At 46.8% G+C, this 25,668-nt stretch overlaps 2 protein-coding genes across 3 annotated transcripts; one reads left to right on the top strand and one right to left on the bottom strand.

Moving 5' to 3' along the window:
* Positions 1-240: 240 nt before the first annotated feature.
* On the bottom strand, positions 241-9,032 carry SMCR8 (SMCR8-C9orf72 complex subunit). The gene is made up of 2 exons (XM_044979276.1): positions 5,958-9,032; positions 241-2,597 (listed from the first exon to the last, which is right to left on the bottom strand). Exons 1-2 carry the CDS (start codon positions 8,300-8,302, stop codon positions 2,144-2,146), a joined length of 2,799 nt encoding a protein of 932 aa, XP_044835211.1. The 5' UTR covers positions 8,303-9,032; the 3' UTR covers positions 241-2,143.
* Positions 9,033-9,130: 98 nt separating this feature from the next.
* On the top strand, positions 9,131-25,123 carry TOP3A (DNA topoisomerase III alpha). 2 transcript variants are annotated; one of them, XM_044979275.1, is made up of 19 exons: positions 9,131-9,205; positions 12,582-12,641; positions 13,341-13,414; positions 13,722-13,797; positions 14,720-14,828; positions 15,845-15,988; positions 16,530-16,700; positions 16,999-17,099; positions 17,271-17,345; positions 17,475-17,557; positions 17,704-17,911; positions 18,717-18,902; positions 19,498-19,627; positions 20,150-20,263; positions 20,345-20,510; positions 20,938-21,081; positions 21,434-21,556; positions 21,945-22,669; positions 24,014-25,123. In XM_044979275.1, the coding sequence occupies exons 2-19, from the start codon at positions 12,630-12,632 to the stop codon at positions 24,187-24,189; spliced, it is 2,817 nt and encodes a 938-aa protein (XP_044835210.1). In that variant the 5' UTR covers positions 9,131-9,205; positions 12,582-12,629; the 3' UTR covers positions 24,190-25,123. The 2 variants fall into 2 exon arrangements, with proteins under 2 accessions (XP_044835210.1, XP_044835209.1); XM_044979274.1 differs by lacking the exon at positions 9,131-9,205 and adding an exon at positions 9,698-10,266.
* The last annotated feature ends 545 nt before the right edge of the window (positions 25,124-25,668 follow it).

Raw genomic sequence — 25,668 nt, 5'->3', positions numbered from 1 at the left:
GTTACAGCACTATGGACGCTAGGAACATACGGTGCAATATGTCTCTAAGGAGCTTTTCTTTGGCCACCCGGGTAGTAATCGATCCATCGGGGATCCATTTATTGTGTCTCATCTAGACACGATAAATCGATCCCCGAATCAACACCTGAACTCCACCTCAGCAGGAGGAGTAAGCGGAGTCGACGGGGGAGCCACGGGCGGTCAACTTGCTACCATGAGGACGGCCAGGTAAGTCGAACTAAGATACTTTGACTTCAGCTATGCAAATAGCATAGCTGAAGTTGCGTATCTTAGATCGATTCCCACCCCCCCGTGTAGACCAGCCCTTAGTTTGGGATGCACATTACATAAGAGCGCTGCTATCGCATCAAGTTTCAACGGAATCTAAAACACTAACAAACCCAACACTCTGCACTGCAGCTTCCTCTGGTACATTAGAAATTTACATTCAATTTCAGCACTGTCTCACATAATCACATTAGACAGATGTTTAAAAATATATATATACACACACACAGTTCAGCTACTCTAGTAAAACCCATGTTCCCCCCGAATCAGACAAGAACAGTGCTAAAAAGAAATAAAACCAAGGTGATCTTTTCCACCAAGACTTTTTTCTCACGTAAAAGAACTTTGGGGGCTGGCATCGGATGTACTGCAGTAATCTCTAGCCAAGGGGTGGCAATGGATGAGATGTAACCTCCTCGGAGATTCTCCTGGAAGGAGGAGGTGCATGACAAAAGCAGAGCATGAATCCTTCAGCAATCACCATAAAGACATTATGAAGGTTCTGGCACAGTTTGCAATGTGAGAGGAGCTTTGAAAGTCCTCAATATCGAACGAATAGGCTCAGTGAGATGCAGTACTGCATGCAGCATCCAGAAGTACCCAGGGGATGCTATGGGAGAGGTAGTAGAGAAGTTGCAAAGGCATGGCATTAAAAAATAACTAACTAACTTGGAGTGGTGAGCCAGAGCCAGAAGCAGCACTCGCTGCCGCCGAGCCTACACTCCTTTTCTGATCCAATGCAAATCTAGCCCCCGACACAAAACTACAAAGAATAAAACATTTAATCCAGTACATTCATTCCAGATCTCTCCTGAGTGCCTGCCCTAAGAGGCTCCTTGTTCCCATCCCCCCCTCTGCGTGCAGCTTCAGCCGAGTTGCGCTATTCGTTCTCTACACTCAGAAAGCAACCAACAGAGGCCCTTTTTGCTATTCAACTAGCATATTTCCTTCCAGGTTACACCACAGCAGTGCTGCAAAGTCCTAGCAAGCTTTAAAGTCTTGTAGGTTGTCTTCCCCATCCCCAGGTCATCAAGAAAAGAGTCTGCTGCAAATTAACAAGGCACAGTGCTCTACATTCATGCTGAAGGGGGAGCCTCCATGCAGTCTAAGATACAGGAGGACTCCTTACACCTTTTCGTCTTCCAGCAAAGCTGAGAAGTCAACAGAAGAATACATGCTTTGATCTCTAGTTCATAGGCTCAGCAACAATCAATTCCATGAACCATTAACGAGCACAGACAATGCAAAGGGGCACTGTGAACTATTTAATGTGGGCAGGTAATTTTTAGCCTCCATCATGGTTGGAAGCTTTAATATATATCTCAGTATCACCCCCACACTTGGGCAAATGTATTTTGCTGTATATATAAAACAGTCAAAACCCACAGGGGTCATACTTTACTCCTGTCTATGCACTAGCCAGGAAAATGCAAAGTTTTAACTTGAATATACAAGTTGTCATGCACTGAGGGGACTGGACGCTACTTGACAGATGTCACCCCATAAGAATAGCCGACTTCTCCCGCCCTCCCTGCGCCGTGAACATGAAAGGAATGGGGTTCTTGGTAAGGTTTTTAAAAGTTGACAGTGTCCCTTTAGCATTTAAGGATGGAGTGGCCAATATTTTTAGATCTCCTTTCTTTGCTGGGGTACAACACATCCAGTTCTCAGCTGCTGGGAGTCGCACAGAAATCAGGTTCCTTCAGACACTGTTTTCTACACAGCAGACTCTTGCTTGCAAATATGTTGACTGCTTTGCATTCTTCCCGATACATCAGATATTTGTAAATAGCCTAGTCAAGCACAGATGATCTTCATCAAAATCAGAGTCCACAGAAGGGCAGCCCAGGTGATGCTAAATTTTGTACAAAAAGCTGGGAACGTAGTCAAATCTGAGCATAGGGTTAATACCGCTGACAGGTTCCTGAACGTACTGCAATTTCAGCAGCTCTGCTAGGTACTGTACGACTTTGACATCTTCATTCACAAGTCCCAGATGAAGTTTCAGAAAGTTCATCCTGCGAGACACAATGGATTCCTCTGTTTCTGTCTCGTTGATGGGAAGGTGCAAGTGATGGCAGAAGGCGTACAGGAAGGCCTTAGAACACAGCTGAGTTAGAATATTTTGGACGTGCATATAATAGGTGCTTCCTCGTTTGATCTGAGTGCGGTGATCGGCAAGCCTGGGCACCAGGGTTCCTTTATAAAGGGGGCAGCGCAGAGTCTTACTGTCTGCATCCAGAATGCTGATGTACCGGCTGTATCGACCCAAGGAGTGCAGCATATTAACACCAGCAGGGGAAACCACTCTGCGAAAGAGAAGAGAGATACAGCATGCTAAGGAACACACGGGAAGCTGTGAAACACTGACAGACGATACAAAGACACGACGTTTGTAGAAACTAGATTGAAAGGTTTCATAAATTACAGTGTGATCATCTTTAAGAGGAAACTTGTCACTTGGATTTGGTACCAGAGATCGAATGTAGAGGAGCCTCTAAAGGTGTCTACAGTGAACCTTGGCTTACACGGAAATACCCCTGAGGGAATTCTGCGCCAAAAAATTTAAAATGATACGCACAATATTTTAAAATTCTGCAAATGTTGTCAATAAATAAATGTGGCCCCAGCATGGTATGGGGAGCAGAGGCCACTGGCTGCATTGAGGTGAGAGATCACCCTGAAGCCCCCACCTCTCCCAGTACAGGGGCTTGGCAGTGAGCCTGCACCTCTGAGCCTGACACAGTGCAGGGGCTGGGCCTACCCCAGAAACATCTCGGGGCCCTGCCCCTCTGTGCCAAGCAGGATCCTGTTGTGGGTGGGCAGGCTCAGCCCAGCAGGATCCAAGTGTGGAGGGGCTTAGTGTGAGGTGAGAGGTTTCTGTGTGGGGCAGTGTGGATGCGGGCGGCTCAGTGGGAGATCTGGATGCACGGGGGCTCATTGGGGGGTTCCAGGTGCAGGGGCAATGGGACTATGCAGGTGAAAGTGGTTGGGGCTCAGCAGAGCGGGGTGCTGTCAGGGTGTGGGGAGAGGGGGCTCGGTGAAGGCATAGGTGTGGGGGGTCCAGATGCTGGGGGGGGGCTCATTGGAGGGGTCCAGATGTAGGGTGGTACCGCTTGTCAGGGTGAGGGTTCGATGGACCTGCTTAACGGGGGAGCCGAGGGGATACTGCTTCCCACCCACAATTCCTCTATTCCCTTTTCTTCTCCATTCCCCTCCCTTCCCTCCCACATTCCTCTGCCCCGTCCTATTCCACCCCCCCTTCCCACACTGCCTCTTTCCCCCACCCCCTCAACCCCCCCACCTTGGGCACTCACTGCTGCACAAAAAACAGGAAGGCTCCCAGCACAGAAAAGGGTAGAAAAATTGGCACTAGGACCCAGGAGGCGGCATTCAGCTGCAGAGCAGACATGCAGCCTCCTTCCTTCAGCTGGGCAGCTCTGCACTTGCAGAAATGAGGGGGGGAGGCAGTGGCATATAACCTGTGTGCCCCCCCATGCCTCGCCTGTTGGGGGGGCAACCCCCCAAAACCTGCACCTGTGGTCATCCCCCCGCCCCGGGCGGCTTCCCTTCAGTTTTTGGCAGGGATACACAGGAATTCTGCAGGGGTGTGGGGTGTTCTCCGGGCGCACTGTCCCACAGAATCCCCCCAGGAGTAACTTAAGCGAAACGCCTCAACTGCTTCAATGGACTGTCAGTTCTCAGCAAAGCACCAGTTCAACTACAGCGGTGAGCCAGTGTGCTCACTGGCAATGCACAATCACCACCTGGAAGTTAAATACTATACCCCTAGGGGATTACTGCTTCCTGCTGAGTGGGGGATAAGAAGTCAAGTCACTACTATCCAGGGGTGTGCAAGAACTAAGAAGAAATCACTGGTGAACAGATGCAATTACTACTACTGTTCTCTACTGGAAGTGAAGGAACAGCCTTTAGAGGTCCCCTTTCCAACAGCTGACTATGTCCCCCGAATTATTTTTGCTAGATAGCTGCTTTGATGTTGGTGAAACTCTACTTGTAGAGAAACTGTCTGTAAACAATCCTTAGACAAGAGACTTCCACTACAGAGACTGGGCATTTCTCGCTGAGATGTGAAGTCAAAGGACATTCACAACATGCAGTCACCTAACAAGTGTGTGTGATTTAACCAAGATAATCATAACCCTAAGACAACTCTGCCCAGTGCTCCCAATTCTACGTGGTTATGGTCGCCTTGTCAGGAGAGGCGCACCCCACCCTCAAACCAGAGGAAAGAGTTGCTGATCTGTAATGGGAGGTACTAGCCATCCCTCCAAACTCTACTTTCCACCCAGATACCAATGCCGGAACTGGTAGCACAGTTAAAGAACTGTCATTTTGACTTACAGGGATGTTTGAATAAATGTACCATTCAAGAACACAGCTTAATTCTATAAAGGTAGGAAATGCAACATGCAAAGGCACTGTTGTATGGCTGTTTTTATATAGCAGCAAACAAAGTAATACTGTACGTTTTAAGAACTGAATAATTAGATTTTAGAAATATCTTACAGCCCCAGGGAAACCCTCTTCCAGTGCTGCTTTTCCACCAAATATCTTCACCTAAAGCAGAAGTTTCCCAATAAGCCAAACTGAAGTTTGAACCTTGCAGCACATGGAGCAATTTGGGCCTTTTGGGCCATTTTACAGTGCAGTTTCACTCTAAACACGTTCCACTGTATTGAGACATCACCGCAGGGCTCAGAACAGGACTTTTGCATCTCTCCCCATCACCTGAATGGCGGGGTTGCTAATACCAGGATATAAGCAGGTCACTTTCCCTCTAACTCAAACAACTGCTGTTGGTCAGATGGTCTAGCCTTTCATTTAATCGAAAGCACATTTCTTAATAGAAACCTAATGGAAAACTAAAGACTCATGTGACAAGAAAGACGGTTTAAAACAAACTTTAGCTAGAAGAAAAGCAGCCTTCTACCCAAGAGGTTCCAACTTCTCTGGTGGGAGCACAAGAAGGAATTCAAAGGGACACTTTAAAGTATTATGGCCCTGCTCCAGCCAAGCAGTGGACCAATACTCTTGCTTGAGTGCTTTGCTGGATGGGGGTCTTTGGTAGTTCAGCTGTATGATTTCCCACTGACTTTAACAGGAATCTGATGGCTAACACCCAACAGAATGCATTGGAAGTTTAACGCTTTAAAGGATTTCTGGGAAACTGGAGGAGATACCACCCTTTACACCAGTGGTCCCCAAACTGCGGAGCGTGCCACCAAAGGGGGGCACAGAGGAACATTCTGGGGGGGTGCAGCAGGTTCAGGCCCTCCTGCAGGGGGCAGGGAGGTAGTGCCAACCAGCTCCAGCCCCACCCCCAGCAGAGGCCCAGCTTCAGCTCTTGGCCCCCAACCGCAGCACTGCTCCCAGCCCCTGGGTGGGGTGCGACATAAAAGGTTTGGGGACCACTGCCTTATACAGACACACATGTACACCTAACAAGCAGAAATGCATAGCAACAAGCCCCGCCCAATGAACGTGACTACGGGGGGGGGGGAGGGCTGCTTCCACTATCAATTCCCCTTCAATACTTCCTTTTTTAACATAAGAAGTCTCAAAAAAGGAACTATTCGCTTGGACCTCTTGACATTAATAAGCCCATGAATCTACTATTTGAAGGAGAAAGATCTCTGTTAGTTTACCTCTGCAGTCCAATCAGCTTCCACTTCTGAAAATCCATGATATTCAAAGGGGAAGTGACCCAGTGTTTCACAGGCTTGGCGTACACCCCACAACTAGGAACAAAGATGGAGAGAGCAGTCACAAGTTTCTTTACCATTGCTTCATCTTCCCCCAGCACTATTAGCGTCCTTCCACTGAGCAGAGAATATACTGCAGGATGAGCAAAGGGATATTGCCTAATGAACTTCAAGGCATTCTGGCCAGCCTTTTTTTTGTGCCTTTCATTAATGTGACTGAGAGGATGAGCAGGAGAAGGAGTCTCAGAACATGTGGATGCTGCACTGCTCACATAGCTTGTGGAGTCTGAGTATTCATCCAGACTAATTCTACTGGCCTCTCTACTGCTTAAGTAACGCGGATCAAGTTCATATGAAAGCAGTCCTCCTGAGACATCATCATGTGAAGAGCAGTCTGTGAAGTTCACATGAAATCCCTGATCCACCTGTCTATATGGCTGTGGTGGAATGCTGACCACACCATCATCATCACAATGTTTGTGTGTTAGATCAGCTAGAGGTTCTAAAAAGTGTGGAGACTCTTTCCCAATACAACAGGCAGAATCAACTGGCAATAATTTCTCCTGTTCAGAATTGCCTTCCATCTCTTCAACATTAGATGGATTTAAACTTGGGCTGATGTGAATACCTCGACAGTCATCATCTGCATAAGATTCTTCATTAATGGCACTTGGGTAGCTTGCTTTAAAATCTTCAGGGATCAAAGATTCTGAAGGACACAAGCTGAGGACTTCAATGCTGTCCTCACTGATGGTCCTTCGGCTGACTGCCTTGCTCCTGACCACCTGTGGACTTGGGTGGATAGGCAAACTTGCCTGGCTCTCAGATTTTGTCAGAACAACAGTAGACTTTTCTGTTCCCAAAACCTCAATGCTTTCACCACTACTAATACTCCCTTTAATGTCTGCATCAAGGTATTCCAAATTCTCCTGGTCAAAAGCAATAGGTTCAGTCACTTCTGGTTCTTGGGAATCTTCAATCTCCTGCTCCATCTTGATAGGTACAGACTCCACACTAGATTTGTAAGATTCCAAGCTGATTAACACTTTAGGAACTGGAGATTCTTCCAAACACTTGGTGTTGACAGTGTCTTGATTAGATCCCTGGCAACCACTGTACTGTTTTTCAGCTGGTTTTTCATCTAAAACAGACTTATCTTCAAAAAGGAAGTTAGTTATACTTTGCTGCTTTAAAAGTGCTTTACAGATCTGATTTGTCAAAAGGTAGCACACATCACCTCTAAATGTTTTCTCTATTTGATTTAACTGATCAAGAGTTTGGGTGAAAAAATAAACATCACAGAGTTCCTCCAAGGTTTTCAGCTTCTTGTCAAAACATTTGGCAGATTTTGCTTTGATGAGTTTAGGGGTGTAAGATGGCATCCGTGCATAAAGATGCGTTTCACCAGGATCATCAGGGTTAGAGGTAGTAGAGTCTTGATCAACGCTTGCGTTAGCTTGATCCAGTGCACACTCTGGCTCATATGGATGGAAATCAGAATCCTTCAGTTTTCTATAAGGATATGACCTGATTTGCTTTAACAGGTCTTGATGCTCAATAATGGACTTTTCAACACTAGCCAGTTCATTAGCTTTCTCAATGGCCTGGGTTGTGTAAAATCCTTTGTCATTTGCTTTCTTCTGTATCTCTGTTTCATTGTGTAGCACTGTCCTGGTGTAATCAAGGTCTTTCAGTTTCTTTTCAAGTTCATTGGCAAAAGCTTTCCTGTTACCAGTCTTTAAGCACTCTGATGCTTTGGAGAACTCTGTAGAGAGTTCCTGAAACTGCTGCATGATTTTGTGCTCGTCAGTGGAAATGTACGCCATGCAGAAAGGCCTCACAAAGCCTCTAGCTTCAAGGTCATAAAGAGTTAAATGGTGCACATATGCAAAAGCCCCTTCCTTGGAATCTCCCAACACCACTTTGGAATCCTCCACAAAGTTTAGCTTTGGGTAGGAGCATCCAGGAGGGTGCCCCACAAAGGAGGCTTGATAATCCACAGACATGATCCGGAGGGAAAAATAGTTCAGATCAAAAGTGCCAGAAACTTTGGCATCATCCGGGATGGTCAACAAAGGCTGCGGGCCCACTTGCTCTGAGAACTCGGAGATGAGAATGAAGTCCTTGGTGAACTTGGAGCCTGAAAACTTGGACCAGGGGTTGGCACCATGGTTAGCAAAGGGGAACAGTGGCACAGAGTACTCCTCCGGCAGGGATGGTTCATTGTATGCCTCCTCTTCAAACTCTTCCTCTTTGGTAAAAGCCACCACATCAGGGGCGCTGATCATATTTATAGGTGGAGTGAAAGGACATGGAAAAAGGAACCCTTCCCCCAACCCAAAAAAATGGAAATATCAACCAGAACCCATCAGGGGAAGAAATGCTTCTCACACTAAAGGAACTGCCTCCTTTCCCAACCCCTGTCCAGGGCGAAGGTCTCTGCGGGGTGGGAGTCAGCCCTCCTCATCCAAGGTGCCTGGCAAGTTAGTTCCCCATATCCCTTGGTTCTCAGTCCCCGGGATCAGCTGTCTCAGCCCCAGCCACGCACTCAGCACCCCTAGGGATCAGCGTTACGCGTCTCCAGGTACCCCTAAGCCCCGCTCAGTCTCAGCCTCTCCCCCCACCCCAGGGTCACAGTCGCGAACCCAAAGGCCCGGGCCCCCCCGCCAGCTCCTCGCTCACGCTGGTCGCCTCCCGCACAGGGCCGGTTCTCCCCGCGACGCCGGACACGGGCAGGGGCAGGGGCCGGCTCTCCCCCGCCAGCTCGGGCGGTCCTGGCGAGCACGGAGGGCGGGTGGGCTGCTCCCCCGGCCCGGGGCCTCCTCCACGCCAGGCGCTAACGCCAGCCCAGCCGAGCCGCCCCGGCCCGCTTCGCCCCGGCTGGCGCTCGAACCAGGAACCGTCACTTCCCTCACAGGGCCCGCGGCCGGCAGCCATCTGCCGATCACATGACCCGTTCAGGCTGTGACCTCTGACCCGGAAATGGTTTCCGCGCCCGCAGGGGTTGTTCTGTTTACTGTTGTCAGTGTAACCTTCCAGACGTGATTTGAAAGGCTCGGCGGCGCCTCGCGGGCAGGAGCAGAAGCGAATCACCGTTTTAAAAATAGAAATGGAGCCGCGGCGCCTCTTGGGAGTTGTAGTTCTCGCCCGCAGCAGGCGGCGGTGTCACTTTACGGCAAGGCGTAAAATAGGTAAACGGCGCCCTTTCCCTATCTCGTCACGACAGTGTGCGCCACGGCGGCGTGGAATTCGGCTGGGAGGAGGGAAGGGGAAGTATTGGAGGGAATCGTGGCGCCCTGGTTCTAGGAGCCCTCAGCAAGCGGGGAGCGGAGCCCCTGGCGTTAGGCTGAGGGGAGAGGGGGAGTCCTGCGATTGGGCTGGGGAGACGGGAGGGCTTGTCGTTGGGCTGAGGGGGGACAGGGAGGAGGGGGACCCCTGCGATTGGGCTGGAGGGACGGGGGGGCTTGTAATTGGGCTGAGGGGGGAGAGGGAGGAGGGGGAGAGCCCTTGCCATTGGGCTGGGAGGGGACGGGGGGGCTTGTCGTTGGGCTGAGGGGGAGAGAGGGGGGAGGGGGACCCCTGCTATTGGGCTGGAGGGGCGGGGGGGGGCTTGTCGTTGGGCTGAGAGGGGGACAGGGAGGAGGGGGGAGCCCTTGCTGTTGGGCTGTGAGGGGGAGGGTTCAGGAGGTTGAGTCTAGTTGGGAAAGGACATGGGTGATGGACTAAGTACTGCATTGTTATTGGGGAGGGGACTGGAAATCTCTTATAGCTCAGATATACATCCTGAGCTAGCATCTGCTTTAACTTTTAAAAACACGTGAGGTGGAATTTACAGTGAGCTGCCAGCAGACATCAGTGGGGAAGTTTGTGGGTCTCTAATTACTGCCCCATCAAAATCATGCCAGGGGTACTTTAGAGTGGTTGCTCACCGTGTGAGATTGCCTCCTGGAGGTAGAATCCTTAAGCCAAGACTTTTACTGATACCTGTTGGGTGTCTGAAAGTGGCAGCAGCCTGAGGAAACGGCAACATGTCTTGGCAAGTTGGGAGCTGCTCTCAGCTCTCAGAATGAGCTTTCAGGCCAGGCTTTTTGCCCGCTGTGGGGTCAGGTTGTTGTCTCAGTCCTGGAGTCTCTTCTCCCAGGCTGCAGAGGATATGACATTCCGAAAGATTCAGAAGGTCCTCTGTGTGGCAGAGAAAAATGATGCTGCCAGAGGAATTGCAGATATTCTCTCCAATAGCAGAATGAGGCGGGTAAGAGAGTAAAAGCAACGGTTTCTTTTTGGGTCACTTTCTAGTTGGCTTTGTTTCCCCAGCTACATAAACAACTTGTTAGGGGTACTTGCCAATCATTCAGTTGTTTCTGGGTTAATTCATTTTGTCTTAAAATAGATATAGTGTAGCGGGTCTGCCCTAGAGAGTCTAAATACCACTGCTGAGACTGTTTAAAGCTGATGTTATTTTGTTGTGATCACATTAAAATGCAAGGCTTGCATGGTCTGCTTGAGCGCCCATTAGAGCCAGGAAATGTGCAAGCTGCATCCTCATTCTAGTGCCAATTTAAACCAGTCCCGACCTGCAGCTCCCCGTGGCCCACACTGCAGAGCTCTACCACTGCACTTCAATCCTTACATGCAACAGCTTGTGCTATTCCAGTCTCTGGCCTTTCCCAAACAGATTCCTACAGAAGATGAACTGTGCCAGGTTAGGTGAGATGGACAAATGCTTATTGGACAAGATGAGGTTGACCGCACCAGACTCATTTCCCCTTGTGACTGAAGCAATGTTGGAATCCTGTTCTTTAGTCCCAGTCTTTGTTTCCAGATGCACAGAAATATGGACTGTGTCTTGTCTGTTTGCAGTGAGGTGTTGCCTTGGTGAATTTTCAGCTGTCATTCGTAACTTGCAATCTGTTGTATATGTGAGAAATATTAGAACCTGAAACAGCCATGGACATCTCCTGCCATGTATTACAATTGGTTTAGCAGGTTAAAAAATGCTGCTTCTTGCAGTGCTGTTATTGCTTATCAAATTCCAGTGGCTTAAATTTTTAACACAGTGAATATGATTTAATGGTTAGAGCAGAGAACTCAATGTTCTGTTCTGCCATTGATATAAGGCAATACCTCCCTTTTTCCCCTTCCTGAGCAAGCTATACCCTTCTGTACCAACATTCCAGTCATGCATATTATCCCACCTCTGTGATGCCAACTATGTCATCGTTGTGTTCATTAACTAGCATTTCAAGTTCTTCCTGCTTTTTCCCCATACTTCTCACATTAGCATACAGATATCTAAGGGCATGGCTACACTGGAAACTTCAAATTGCTGTCGCAAGAACCCTCCCGTGGCAGTGCTTTGAAGTGAGTGTGGTCACGCGCTCTCCCAGCGCTCCTGGTAATCCACCTCCATGCGCTCCCAGCGCTCGGAGCCTGTTTACAATAGCGCTTTAAAGCACTCGGACTTGCTGCACTTGGGGTGATATTTCACACCCCTGAGCCAGCAAGTTAGAGTTCTATAAAATGTAAGTGTAGACAAGCCCTAAAATACTGATTTGATTTAACCCTGTATGTTCTCTCTTATCTCTCCCTTATCCCTGCTACAAAGCCCATGCTCCCGCCAGATCCGACCCTTTTCCCAGGTCTCTATATTTTTGACTTACCTGTGGGCTTTTGTCATCTGCCCCTGTCGAACTTAGTTTAAAGCCCTCCTCACTAGGTTAGCCAGTCTATCCAAATATGCTCTTCCCCTTCCTAGATAGATGGACCCCATCACTGCTTAGCAGTCCTTCCTGGAACAGCATCCTGTGGTCAAGGAAGCCATTGTTATGTGACAATGTTCAATTCATGTAACCTCCCAGTACCTCAATCTACCCTTATGTAAAATAGGTCTAATATCCTTATGGCAGGGTGCTGGGAGGCTTAATGCTTATAAAAATGCAGGTAGATCCTAGGTTGAAAGATGTGGTAGGAGTAAAAAAAATATCGATTACTTGAGAATTGATGGTCTGAATCAATCTAGATAACGACTCCTTCCAAAGAAGAGAATGTGAAATGTTTCCTGCTCTAGAAACCTCTACAAACCTTGATAAGTGGAGGATACCTTTGGAACAGTGTGTGCTGAATTACGTGTCGTTTTTGTAAGCTGACAGTTGTTCACTGGGAACTTGGAATATTTTTCAGTCTTCATCCAAAGAGTTAAATCTCAGCTGTGCCACTGGCTAACTGAGTGACTTCTTCAATCTCTCCTTGCACCTGTTTCCCCATCTGTAAGAGGGTGATAACTCTGACACGTCTCTCAGGGGTGCTGTCCAGTGCTCTGATGCTGTAAAGTACCTTTAAGTGTCAAATGTTTCTATAAATGGCCAGTGTCATTCCCATTCAGCCTGTCTTTCCTCTAGATCTTATTTAATTAACTGAAAAATGATTGGACCCCTGAACACCAGCAGCCTGTTTTTCATTTGTCATGTGTTTACATGGTTTCTGCTATAGCTGTTGTTTGTGTACATTGATTTGGGGTGGGTTTTTTTGTGGGGGAGCAATTTAACACCTTTTCCATTTTTTGTCTAGAGAGAAGGGTTTTCCAAATTCAACAAGATCTATGAATATGACTATCATATGTTTGGCCAGGTAGGGTTCCATCTTTTTTTCATAACGCTGTATAACCATTCTGGTTCAGGGAAACACAACATGCTGATTGATCATCTGACAAAAACATTAACTACAATGGTACAGAATTATGTAGTCGGTAATGGAGATATCTGCGCAAGGAATGTGTGTATGAAGAACGACCAAATTATTGTGAAACTGAGATCTCAAGTTTTCATTTGAACACGTAGGGGAAATGTCCTTTCCACTGTTAGTGTTGTGCTGTCTTAATCTCCTACCAATACAGCATGGTTCAGTGGTTAAGGGCCGGGAGATCTGACTTCTACGTCTGGCTCTGCCACTGACCTCCAGTGTGGCCTGAAGTCACTTTACATCTCTTTGCCCTGGTTTTCCCATCAGTAAAATAGCATTGTGAGATCCGCCGACGAAAAGCTCTCCATACATGCTAAGCATTATTAAGTCAAGGAGGCATTTTCCATCTGATCACTCATATATTCAGAATTCCCAGATTATATACGATAACGTGTACAATGCTCAGCTGTGGCTGGAAGGGAGAACTATGACTATGTCAGTAGAAACAAGGCAGATATTGACTAGAAACTGATGTGTCCGATCCAAATGAGAGCCATGTGTCTGGAGCTCATGGACACCGCCATAACCAGGCTTTAACAAAACAGAAGCAACTGTGAGAAACTAATTGTCTTAATCCATTTCCTGCAGAATGTTACTGTGGCGATGACCTCTGTGTCGGGACATTTGCTGGATCATGACTTTAAGATGCCATTTCGCAAATGGTTAGTACCACTGATCTGAGAGAGCTGGTGACATGCTGCTTTCATCTTTTTTGATGCTGAGATGTGCAGTGCAATGAGCCTTTTAGGTCAGCCTGTGAAACGTAACTTATGACAATTAATGAAGTGGCTAATGTGTATGTGTACCAGTGTCCTCATCTAAGACAAGGACGGTAATACTGCCACTGTAACCACCATTCTGGCACTTCATCGGCACACCAATAAAAGATAGAAAGCACCAGGTAATCACTTGTGAATGTTTTGATTTCTTTTGTACATTAAGTCCTGCTGTTTATCATCTCTTCCCCAGGCATAGCTGCCACCCACTTGTACTCTTTGAAGCTGAAATTGAGAAATACTGCCCTGAAAAGTTTGTGGATATTAAGGTATGTGCTTTTAAAAGGCTACTTGATACTCAAATATTAGTGACAGGTTCCACAAATATTGGTGCAGACAGAGAGAGGACTGGACCTCTGTCCATAACCTTTAGCTCTCTGGGACTGTAGCCAACATAAATATTTTCTCTCTCATTCTTCAGACTATACATGCTGTCTGCCTTTGAACTTAGTTTCCTAGCCTACGCAGTCAGGCTCAAAGGACTCATTTATTTAAAGTAGAATCCCCTCCATTGGAATCAATGTATTAATGGTCCCAGTTCCATCTAGATTACATCGGAAAGTCCTGTGTTTAATAAAAAATAATAAGGGACAGGATCCAAATTTAGATAATGACTATTTTTGTATAAAATGGATGCAGATAAGTGAGTATTTATATAGTCATCAAAATCTGTTAGCTCACTGACTAGCCTTGTGAGATACAAATCTTGTTATCATAAATAGTCACGTTGAGCTGCTCTCATACAGTGTTACTCCAGCAGCCCGTTACAACCAGGAAATTAGTACAATACCTGAACACTCCCCTAATTAGCTTAAGGAAAATTAATGAGATCCTACTCTGAGTGTTTTGTATGAATAAAAATATATTTTAGTTGAAAATTTGCAGAGTAGCCAATGCAGTTAATTTCAGATATATGCACAAGAGAGAAAAAGTACAGAACGCACACACATGGTGGTCTCGTGCACATACATCTCTGCAGTCAGTAAGGCTAAAATAATGGGCTATGTTGCATGCAATAGAATGGAAAATCAGAACAATTCACTAGAATAAATTTGTCGCTATGGATACGTGTTCCATTTCAAGATCTAGTTAGACTGTTGACGTTGCTGTTGGTGATTCACTCCTGGACTAAATTAGATGGCATGATAAGTGACTTGCAGTGTCTCATGCTGTGCCATTCTCCCATCTCAGAAAACCCTAGAACGAGAAGCCCGGCAGTGCCAAGCTCTGGTGATCTGGACCGACTGCGATCGAGAAGGAGAGAACATTGGTTTTGAGATAATCCATGTTTGCAAAGCTGGTGGGTGAAGGTCTTACTGTTTCATCCTTTGAAATGCTGACTAAAAAGATACCTTGTTCAGCAAGGTAACCCCAAAGGCTGCTGCTGAATGTTTGCAGGAGATCCAAGAAGAATGCACTGGCTGTGGTGTTGACTGTGCCAGGGATGTGTTAATGTAACACGTCTCCAGCAACGGGGCTACGTTTCCAGTCCATTGATTTCAATGGAGTCTTGGTGGGTGGAGGCAGCACAGCCGGTATGAACAGGGTTAACATTTAGTGAGGGGGTTTTTGTCCACAAATTTATTGCTGTGATAGCCAAAATAAGTTGGACAGAACTTGCAGTCAAGGTGTAAAAGCTCGTCTTGGCTCTCTGGTACTGGTGGGTATCAGAAGTGTTTACAATACAGCTGAGAAAATTCTATGTTCACATCTTTCTACCCATACAGTGAAATTCCATCTAGGCTTGCTTAATTGTCACTGGGCCAGTTCACTTCCCAGATACTGTAAAGAGATGAGATGGGGAGTGTGAATGTAGTCACATTAAGATGACCCAGCTCTCGAAAGTAACTGAGTTTTTTCCCTCTGTCCCCTCTCTCCCACTGCTAGAGGCCTTGTCAGCACTTTTCCATTTATGTTATGATAACTCTAGGCCAGTTTTGGGAGCTGCAACCTGCACTTGGGAGAGCAGAAGGGTGTAATTGGAAACCAACACCTGGATCCTTTTGACTGCAAAGATATAAAAATGGCCCCCACTTACTAGATGTGTGTGTGTGGGGGGTGTTTGTTTTTTAACTAGATTTACAAGAGTGAAATCAGTGAAACTAACATGGACATTATAAAGCTTCAGTGGGCTAAAAAGGACTTCATTTTTGGACTCCGGATCAGCCTATATATGTCATCTACCTTGAATGGGGTTACTTTGAAAGCTTAAACTGGTTCTGGTTCTACTACCAATAGTTTTAAAGGAAATCACTGAGTATTCAGTCTCTGCCATTGGGTTGAAAATCATGTTTGATCCCTCTTTCTGGTTGACAGTGAAGCCAAGCCTCCAGGTATTCCGAGCCCGCTTTTCCGAGATCACTCCTCGTGCCGTAAGAGCAGCCTGCGAGAACCTCATCCAACCCGATCAGAACGTTAGCGATGCTGTGGATGTCAGACAGGAGCTGGACCTTAGGATAGGTATGAACTAGGGTGGGCAGTAGCTAAGTTTTTGATGCTCTGTAAATCTCTCCTTAAAGGGATTCTGTAAAATTGCCCTGGCAGGTAATAGATGTTCGGGAGCGTTCATTGCTTTGCTATCAATATATAGCTCAACAAAGTCGAGGGGTTAAAGTATCTAAACTCCTGTAGGCTATTGTGTTAGTTCCAGGATAAAGAGCTGGTATCAACCTCTTGTTGTTTATTCTTCCAAAGTACAGCAGGTGATAGTGGTTCAAAATCATCTGTTTGCACATCCCTGTGACATGAGACAGAAATGCAAAAATTGATTTCTGGGGCAGGAGATTTAGTTCTGAGACAAATAGATTATGCATTCACTCAGTTGTTTCCAATAAAATAGTTGGTCTTTGAAGGAGCTGTTAGGTTCTTAACTATTTCTGTGACACTTGCTTGGCCTCTGCATTTCATGTTAGTTGAGTAACAGAAACCGAGCTTGCAGGTAGTGTGATTACTGTTTAAAATGATTATCCCAACTTTAAAATCCCTTTTCGTTTTCTTCCAGGTGCTGCCTTCACCAGATTCCAGACCCTGAGGCTCCAGAAGCTCTTCCCCGACGTTCTAGCCGAGCAGTTGATCAGCTATGGCAGCTGTCAGTTCCCAACTCTGGGATTTGTGGTAGAAAGGTTTAAAGCCATCCAGGCCTTTGTTCCTGAGGCCTTCTATAAAGTTAAAGGTATGTTCTGGGACATTAGTACAGTGCTCTCAGTGTCTGACAGGGTTCAGCGCTTTTGAAAAGGAAATGAAACATGGCTTTACTGAAAAATATGAAGGAGGGACATGATTCTGTGTAATGCACAAACATTGCTACAGATGTACGATTTTCCCCTTCCTTTGCCATGGTCATTCAGCACAGTTGGGAAGATTTCCCCAAAAGTATGCGAGCTTTCTATGGCCCCCTTTCCTTCCCATCTAGCCAGTGCAGTCTTGCTTTGTACCATCTCTCTGATGTAGTGACCTCCTTTTCAATGCAGTGACCCATGAACATGAGGACGGCATGGTGGACTTCAACTGGAAGAGGAACCGACTCTTTAACCACACAGCGTGCCTTGTCCTGTACCACATGTGTATGGAGGTAGGAAACCTTGTCAACCATACAGGGTCCAGCATCAAGCAAGCATTTCTGCCTTTTACCTTCTGGTTGGCAAAAGCGTTAGACAGCAACTGATGCCTCACGGGGACCTTTAAACAGCACTCCATTTAGACACTTCAGTTTGATTTTCCTTTCTGCGTGCTCTGTGCTTAGGATCCGATGGCAACTGTTGTCGAGATTGGGAGCAAACCGAAGAGCAAATGGAGGCCTCTGGCACTAGACACTGTGGTATGTTTGATATGATGATTCCAAAAAGATTTTTTTTTTTTTTAAAAGGAGCACTGAATGAGAGTTTTAGTGACTGTCCAGGTTTGGGTGGTGAATATTCCCATTCTTCTTTGTCTCTTTATTACACAGGAACTTGAGAAGCTGGCTTCCCGCAAGCTGAAAATAAATGCCAAAGAAACCATGAAAATAGCAGAAAAGCTCTACACGCAAGGGTAAGAATTCCAGACCTGGATGTGCTGGAATTAAATACCTTTTACAAAACAGCAGACCTTTAATCAGAAATGGGACGAGCCCATAAGAGGAACGGTGACTGGTTAGCATCCAGTGTGGTTTATTTGTTTTTCTTTTTGTCTCTAAGGTACATAAGCTATCCCCGAACTGAGACCAACATTTTCCCCAAAGACCTAAACCTCTCCTCTTTGGTACAACAGCAGACCCAAGACCCCAACTGGGGACCCTTTGCACAGGGGATTCTGGACCGGGGTGAGCCAACCCCTCGGAATGGGACCAAATCGGATCAGGCTCACCCTCCCATTCACCCCACTAAATATACATGCAACCTGCAGGTGAGTCTAACACAGAGCAGAGTTAAGTCACTAACATGATTTCTGCTATTGACAATGCACCTTACCAGTGACTGGGTAACATGGTGATTATAGCAGACAGGGGCTTGCTGTGCATTTATTAGCAAATTGAATTAGACTTTCCATATCTTCAAAAATGGGTTTCTCTCCTGAAAGATCCTTTCTAAAATATACTACCCTGATAATAAATGTTTCTGCACAGAAAACTGGCAGAAAATTACTAGGTGCTATAGAAAATCTATGCTGGAAATATGCACCTCTTACCCACTTCCAAGTTTTGACCTTTGAAGTCCACATCAGATTTTCAGTGGAGGTTCTCTTTGCTTATCCTAAAGCTGTTCACTGCCCTTAGTTACATTTCCTCATGAGTCCCAATACAAAGGAGATGCTGCTTTCAGTGCATACTGGACCTTCTCCTTATAGACACTTTTTTTTAAACATAGGGACCTGAAGCAAGTGATGTTTTAAAGTCCTGCTTCGTGTCTGAGTGGGGAGTAATTATCATAAGTTCCTTTCATGCAAAGATCTTGGTGCTTAACAGAGGTGTACAAGTACCTATTAGATGTATTTTAAAGCACAGAGGCTAAATGACTTGCCTAACAAGGACTAGAACCTACGTCTCTTGACTCTCAATCTCTTGCTCTGATCTGCACTTCTACTGGATTCCTTTTGATGGCTTCACTTCTGGTCCCAAGGGACTTGCATTCTGAAACCTATACTTGTATGAGTGTGGTGTCCTTTATCTGGAGGAGACACCTGACCCTCTTCTCGTCATGTGCCGTCTTAGGGGAATGAACGGCGACTATATGAATTCATTGTGCGTCACTTTTTGGCTTGCTGCTCCCAGGATGCCAAGGGACAAGAAACAACTGTGGAGATTGACATTGCTAATGAGCGATTTGTTGCTCATGGCCTAATGATCCTGGCCAGAAACTATCTGGATGTCTATCCTTATGAGAAGTGGAGTGACAAGGTAACCGTCTTGATCAAAGTGTGCGTGAGATGGTAAATTGGGGAGGGATCATTACAAGATGCAGCTGGGTTTAATGTTACCCAGTAGTTAAGCTTGCCTTGGCTATATGTGGATATGTAAAAACTTAAGGGCCAAATTCTGCTGTCAGATATACCTGCAGGACTTCCACTGAGAACTTCGTTGTTTCAATTGTTGTTCTACCTAGAGGTTCATCTCTCACCTGAAGACCTCTGCAGCTCATTTTGGCAGTTTTGATTGCTCAATTTCCTTTCCCCTCCCCCATTTTACCTCCCGAGGAAGGGACCATGTCACTGGTCTGCATGAGGGCCTGATTGATTATTTTTTTTGTTGCAAACTTGTTGGTGCTGTCCCTTAACTTGCCAAAAGGGGTCATTGTTGAACAATGCTGGGCCCACTTTTTCTTCCCAGGTATTGAGCATGCTATGCTCAAAACCTGTTAAACCCCCAGAACCTGTTAAACTCCTGCAGAACAGAACCCCATGGCCCACGCCTGCTTTGGATTTTTAAATTCTATCTTAAACAAATGTTGCAGAAGGTTGTTTCATTGGAGTCTGCATTTTTCTCCCTCCTTCAGGTTCTCCCAGTGTATGAGAAGGGGTCTCGCTTTCAGCCCACCACAGTGGAGATGGTGGATGGGGAGACCAGCCCACCCCAGCTCCTCACGGAAGCCGATCTCATTTCACTCATGGAGAAACATGGCATTGGTCAGTATCCGCAGCATGCCGAACGGTGTGACCTCATGCTGTCTAGCAAAATGGAGTTTGTATACCTCTCCCCCTTTCGTGGTCGTCTGTTAAATCTGTAGCTGTAATGGTCTCTCTCTTCCACCCAGTGGAGAATTCTCTAAATACAGCTGATACAAGATAAAAGAAATTGTGTGGACACTTGCATTCCCAAAGTAACTTATGGAGTAATGGAAGGGGGAGGATCTCCAGGCCAGGTCTGGAGTCTGTATAGGACTCTGCAGATTGCAGTTTAGCTCACTGGAGATACAGCTTTACTTCCCATCTCAGTCTATTTAGGGCCCAGTTGTGGCCTCCGAGGCTCCCTTACAACTGGCATTGGAGTCAGTGGGGGATGAGGGCAGCATAGGCCTGTACTTGCCCATTGTGATACATTTGTGCCTGTATTTAGCATCCCACATTTCTGCATTAGTAAATACCAGCTTGTAGAGCCCTGATGGTTTCTTCATGCCAGCTATTAAATGACTGTACAACCGCTTTCAGGGACTGATGCCACTCACGCTGAGCACATCGAGACCATCAAGATACGGATGTACGTGGGGCTTACTCCAGATCAGAGGTTCCTTCCGGGGCACCTGGGCATGGGGCTGGTAGAAGGTAAGGACGATGATCGTAATTAGGCATGCAGATCCCTTTGCTATCCCTTCCTTTCGCTTAAAGCAAGGTATCGTTCCTCAGGCTACGATTCCATGGGCTATGAGATGTCAAAACCCGACCTTCGTGCTGAGCTGGAGGCTGATCTGAAGCTGATTTGTGAGGGGAAGAAGGACAAATTTGTGGTGCTGAGGCAGCAGATCGAGAAGTACCAGAAAGTCTTCACTGAAGCCGTGGCCAAAGCCAACAAGTGAGTATCAGTAAAACTCCCGCTTCGCCTCTGCAGTCTCCCAGAAAGTGGAGGACTTAGCTTCATGTCTGGGGCTCTGATCATGTCAGAGCTTAATTCCGTGACATGTGCATAGGCATTTCCAAGAGGAGGCGTGGAGTCTGAGTGCTGATGCTGTGTAACAACCCTTCGTTTACATCTCGTGGGCAGCTTCAGAGCTGGTGTCCGAAGTTGCCAGTCTGTGCTGACCTCTGGAGTTGCACCCACACCAGGACTGAAATGGATGCATTTTTTTCCTCATGACGTTCCTAAACGAACTTGTGAAGTTCGTTCGAGCCCAGCTGGGGGAGCAGCTACTCACCCACCACCTCCGTCGTATGGAAAATGAGAGCAAATGTAAATGCTCATGGCAGAGGAAACCAATGCGACTGTGTGTGTTTCTTTCCAGGTTGGATCAGGCCTTGTCTCAGTATTTCGGAGAAGTAACGGCACTTGCGCAGCAAGAGGAGATCTACCCAGCCATGCCCGTTTCCATTCGGAAATGTCCACAGTGCAACAGTGACATGGTCCTGAAGAGCAAGAAGAATGGCGGGTCAGTGATCTCTGTTAAGCAGATGACAGCTCAGCATGTTAATATTGTGTGGCTCCCTTGTAGCTCAGCATAGAGCACTCTCCCAGCTACAGTGACAAGGTGTGTGGTTATGCCACCAGGCCCCTGGGCATAAGGCCAAAGTTCACATGCCGTCTGCTGTAAGAACTGTGCAACCCAGTTGAGCTGTGATTCTCGAAGCACAGGATCGCTTTTATAAAACAGCCTCATTATGCTTGTCTTTAACAGTGGGCTGCTGAACCCTGTCCCATACGCTTTGTAGGTGCAGGTGGAATGGCTGCTGAGTTCTCTTGATTATTCCGCTTCCTCATACTAGCCCTTTACTCCTCCACAGGTTTTATCTCGGCTGCATGAGCTATCCTACCTGTAAAGCGGCTGTGTGGTTTCCTGACTCTGTGCTGGAAGTCAGCAAGGATGACAGTGTCTGTGCTGTGTGTAAACCCCATCCAGTTCATAGGTGAGTATCATCAGTTACATACAGACACACACAACTGCCCTGGAGAACATACTGGTCGGCTGCAGTGGCCTGCACTGCTCTGTAGGAAGCCGTGTCCAGTTTTTGAGCTGGGCTTGGATTGCTACAGAGACCGCACATCCAGTCCCGGGACAGTCTGAGGAGGATGCTTCAGCTGGCTATGGCCGCTTTAAAAGCAACATTGACTGGCTTCCAAAGAAGTGCAGTCCTGGACTGGCCTTAGACTGGATGAATGATGGGTGCAGCACAAGCCCAAGAGGGCAGGTAGAATAGAGGAAGCCTGTTGAGCCTCAAGGTTCCAGCGAAGACATGGAGGTCCCAAGAGGGGGAGAACGCTGATCTGAGATACGGATTTTAATTTTTCATTTAGGCTGAAATTTAAGTTCAAGCGAGGTAGCGTCCCACCCCTGCTGCCCCTGGAATTTGTTGGATGTATTGGAGGTTGCGACGAGATGTTGAGAGAGATCTTGGACCTGAAATATTTACAAGGACCATCCAGACAGGTACAGTCAGTCAACCCGCCAGCTAAATACCTACAAGTCAACCAGTCCGTTAACCGCATGACCAGCTATGAGAATGGCCACGTGAGGCCTACCACAAACCCTGGTGCAGCAAGGGCACTCAGAGCTGCTAGTCACCCAGCTCCCGCCGCTGCTGAGAACAATGCAGTGGTGTGCAACTGTCGGGAGGAGGCAGCATTGCTCACGGTGCGTAAAGAAGGGCCCAACCAGGGCAGGCAGTTCTATAAATGCAGTGCTGGCAGCTGCAACTTCTTCCTCTGGGCCGATCAGCAATCAGATGATGGAAACAGCGTTACCCACAGGAGCTTTTCTGCACCCCCTGATTCCTTGGGTGAAAGGCCTCCAGGAAGCTTCAGGAGCCTTGGAGGAGGAAGAGGTCTGGGCCACTATGGAAGCAACGGTTTCGACTCGGGCGGAGGGGGCGGTGGCGCGATGTGTAAGTGCGATCAGCCGGCCATCACACGCACCGTCCAGAAGGAGGGACCCAACAAAGGGCGTCAGTTCCACACCTGCCCGAAGCCGAGAGAGCAGCAGTGCGGCTTCTTCCAGTGGGTGGATGAAAACGTGGCCCCAGGTGAGGCTGGGCTTGTGCTCGGAGTTGGGGTTTGGGTGGGATGCATTGGCAGGGGGCTGTGTTTTCAAGCTGAACTGAAGGGAGATACTGAGCACTCCTCAGGCACCATCTTAAAACACTTAAGATAAAAATAGGAAAAGGATTGTTGAGGGACTCGGGTTGCTGTAAAGTAACTCGTTTGAAATGCATTAGATGCGTCCTTTAAAGAACGGTCAGTTTATTCTAAAAATCTTACGTGGCTCTTTGTAACAAGAAGGAAACTCAGAAGTCCCTTTGACTGAGGGTATGTAACAGGTACACAGGTGCCCTGATACAATTTAGTTCTGAGCCAATGTATTCAGGTAACGGGACATCTCACAGCTGGCTGTGGTAGCTGAGTGGGTGTTCATTGCAAAGGCACAGTTCAGTGCACAGAATGGTTGATCTTTCCTAACCTAAACTGAATTGGTTGGGGACTGTCCTGCCAACTGGAAATACCTGTTTTCAGAAAAGCTGTTACTGAGTGGATGAGAAATTGAAAAGGGGAGTGGGCACCAATTTGGTGCTTATATGCCCTCTGCTGGCACTGAAGCTGCATTTCAACCCACCAACTGAGCTGCTACCTCTGATTAAGCTCCATTAAAAGTGGATCCTCCTCCCTCTTGTATTTCTTCTTAATGGGAAGAGCTAAAACTGCCAGATAGGGCAGCATCAAACCTTCCTCAGAGGGACAACTGGTGCAATCAGATATTAAAGGGACACAATTGGCTGTTTTTAAAAACTTTAAATCCTCTCTGGAATCCTTTTATTCCTGCTCCCTTTGATTCCTAATGGTCTCTTCAGCAACATAGAAACTGACCATACCAGGGGAAATGGTGAAAGTGACTATTCCTGGCAAATTACAAAGTAGGAGGAGCTGAAAAATGATCTTTGTACAGCTCCTTTCACTTATAGTAGGTACAGAAAGTTTTTTTTTTAAAAGGACTCAGGTTTTTAATGTGACCCTTAAAAAAATGGAAACAATCAGGATATTTTTAGAAAATTGGGGAGGGGGGCGGGGGCGGGGGAGTGAACTTAGCTAAAGTCAAGTACACACTCTATTTTTGCTGTTTACAGTTTGGACTTTGTATAGTTTAACAACTGGGATAGCTTCTCATTTTGATCTCGTGGACTAGCCCAGAGATGCAAGATGCTGCACAAGAACATATATATCCAAACAAGACAGAAGCATCTTTAGTTTCTTGAATGCTTTGAATAGTGGGATTAATAAATGGACCCAAACTCCCTGGCCATGTCCCCTCATCACTCTTCCCGTGGCTCACATGGTGTTAAACTGCTTAGAACCACCTCTCTCTCTCTCTGCAGGAGCCTTCTCTTCAAACCAATTCAGGAGCGAAGGGCATTCAGGAGGCTCTGGAAGCAAAGCTAAAAGACTAAGTAATTTCTCTTCTGAGAAAGGACCTACTGCCAAGAGACAACGGACCTGTGGCATTTGCCACCAGCCTGGTCACACCAGGAAGACATGTCCTCAGGACCACTGAGGAAGGACAGTAGATGAGATGCTCTTGTAGGAAATGCTGAAAAGCCAGAGTCCTGAAGGGCTCCAGGCGTGGCTGGCTGTAGAGATGCAGTGGATTTTTAAAGCAGAATGTCTCTGGGCTGGTGTGCAAACTACTTCCTGGAAATGCTGGCTAAAGCCAGTCTTCTCTTGGTGGGGACCAGCCTTGGAAAGTTTCATTCTGACTTATTCAGACACTGGGCTATCTTCTAAAGGAGGCTCAACTATGGAGGCTGCCATTCCTTGGTTTATTATTCTGTGGGATATTTTTATAAACACAGGCAGTGTGTTTTGAAACCCAAAAGACTGGGTCCCTTCTCAGCTAAAGCTTTGGACAAAAATACAGATGGTTATTGGGAAGTGGGAGATGATTTTCACAGAGCTGCAAATCCCAAATCTCAGCCAGCCTCCATTCCCCCAGGCCCTTCAGTCTAGGAAATAGTAGGGGGCCAAAAAGAGTAGCATTAAAGGAATTGGAGGAAACCTTTTACACACGCTGCTGGAGCAGCTGGTGTGGTTTGTTTGCAGACCAGGGAGCAGTTGGGGATGATGCTGTCCAGGAAACCACCTGTTGATGGTTGTGAATCAATTTTTCTGGCTTTTTACAGGGTGGGGTTTGATATTTTAAAGTTACCCTTCCAGGTTAGGGTTAGTCAGCCAAGGTTCCCTAATCCCCCTGGCCATCACCTCAAAGGAGAATTAACAGCAGAGAAAGTAAAGCCTCAATCCCTTGCCCTGAAGGGGAGCTCAGTGCAAGTGCTCAAACAAGAGAACCTGCACTTAAGCTGATACTGAATTTAGAACCTAGCTACTCCCTGGACACTGTGAGCAAGGGAACTTAATGAAGCTGCTAGTTAATGCAAATTATTTTGGGCAGATGGGTGCCTTTTAATAAAGAGGAGAACTCTTTTATTTTACCTACACTCTGTGTTTTAAATTATGCCCAGGAATGGTGTCACTCTCTCCCTCTCATTACTGCCTCTTGCCTAAATAAGTTGACTGTAGGCTCAGCTGAAACCTCTTTTCCTAAAAGCAGCTGTTTCCACTATTCTGTCCTCCCTCCCCCTCAGCTATTCACAGGAACAACGTGGCCACTTGCTGGGCAGTAAGTCCAGGGAGCTTTATTTAGAAGTGATCTGCAAAAGGAAAAAAGCCTGAACTTGTTCCCTGCTGGCTGCTTTTATTGTGTCTTCCATAGTCTAATGAAATGACAGTTACAAGCAGCTGAAAGTCAAATGGAAGGGGATTCTGAGAAACTATTCTTCCTTCCTTCCTCCAAACTGTTCAGAGGTGTCAAGTTTATTAGTCTGTACATGATCACCTGCAAAACAAGAGCTGACTTGATACTGCTCAGGAAAGAGGAAGAATTCAGGCTGCCTTTATACATCACAGCAGAAAAGGGCATACAAGCCTAGTGTGAAGTCCTTTGGCATTCAACATGCAGCTTGCCTGTACCTCTGAA

The sequence above is a fragment of the Mauremys mutica genome, chromosome 11, assembly GCF_020497125.1.
Source record: "Mauremys mutica isolate MM-2020 ecotype Southern chromosome 11, ASM2049712v1, whole genome shotgun sequence".
Classification (NCBI taxonomy): domain Eukaryota; kingdom Metazoa; phylum Chordata; order Testudines; family Geoemydidae; genus Mauremys; species Mauremys mutica.
The sequence above is the reverse complement of the archived record's forward strand: the minus strand, read 5'-3'. Positions and strand labels throughout refer to the sequence as shown.

What these genes read in the sequence shown, in the direction of transcription:
- SMCR8 (XM_044979276.1), bottom strand. Translation starts at nt 8,302, where the DNA reads ATGATCAGCGCCCCTGATGTGGTGGCTTTTACCAAAGAGGAAGAGTTT. An exon ending in AAGCTGATTGGACTGCAGAG is followed by an intron (nt 2,598 to 5,957) that starts GTAAACTAACAG and finishes TCTCTTTCGCAG; the next exon opens with AGTGGTTTCCCCTGCTGGTG.
- TOP3A (XM_044979274.1), top strand. Translation starts at nt 10,081, where the DNA reads ATGAGCTTTCAGGCCAGGCTTTTTGCCCGCTGTGGGGTCAGGTTGTTG. An exon ending in ATGAGAAGTGGAGTGACAAG is followed by an intron (nt 18,903 to 19,497) that starts GTAACCGTCTTG and finishes TCCCTCCTTCAG; the next exon opens with GTTCTCCCAGTGTATGAGAA. An exon ending in AAGAGCAAGAAGAATGGCGG is followed by an intron (nt 21,082 to 21,433) that starts GTCAGTGATCTC and finishes ACTCCTCCACAG; the next exon opens with GTTTTATCTCGGCTGCATGA.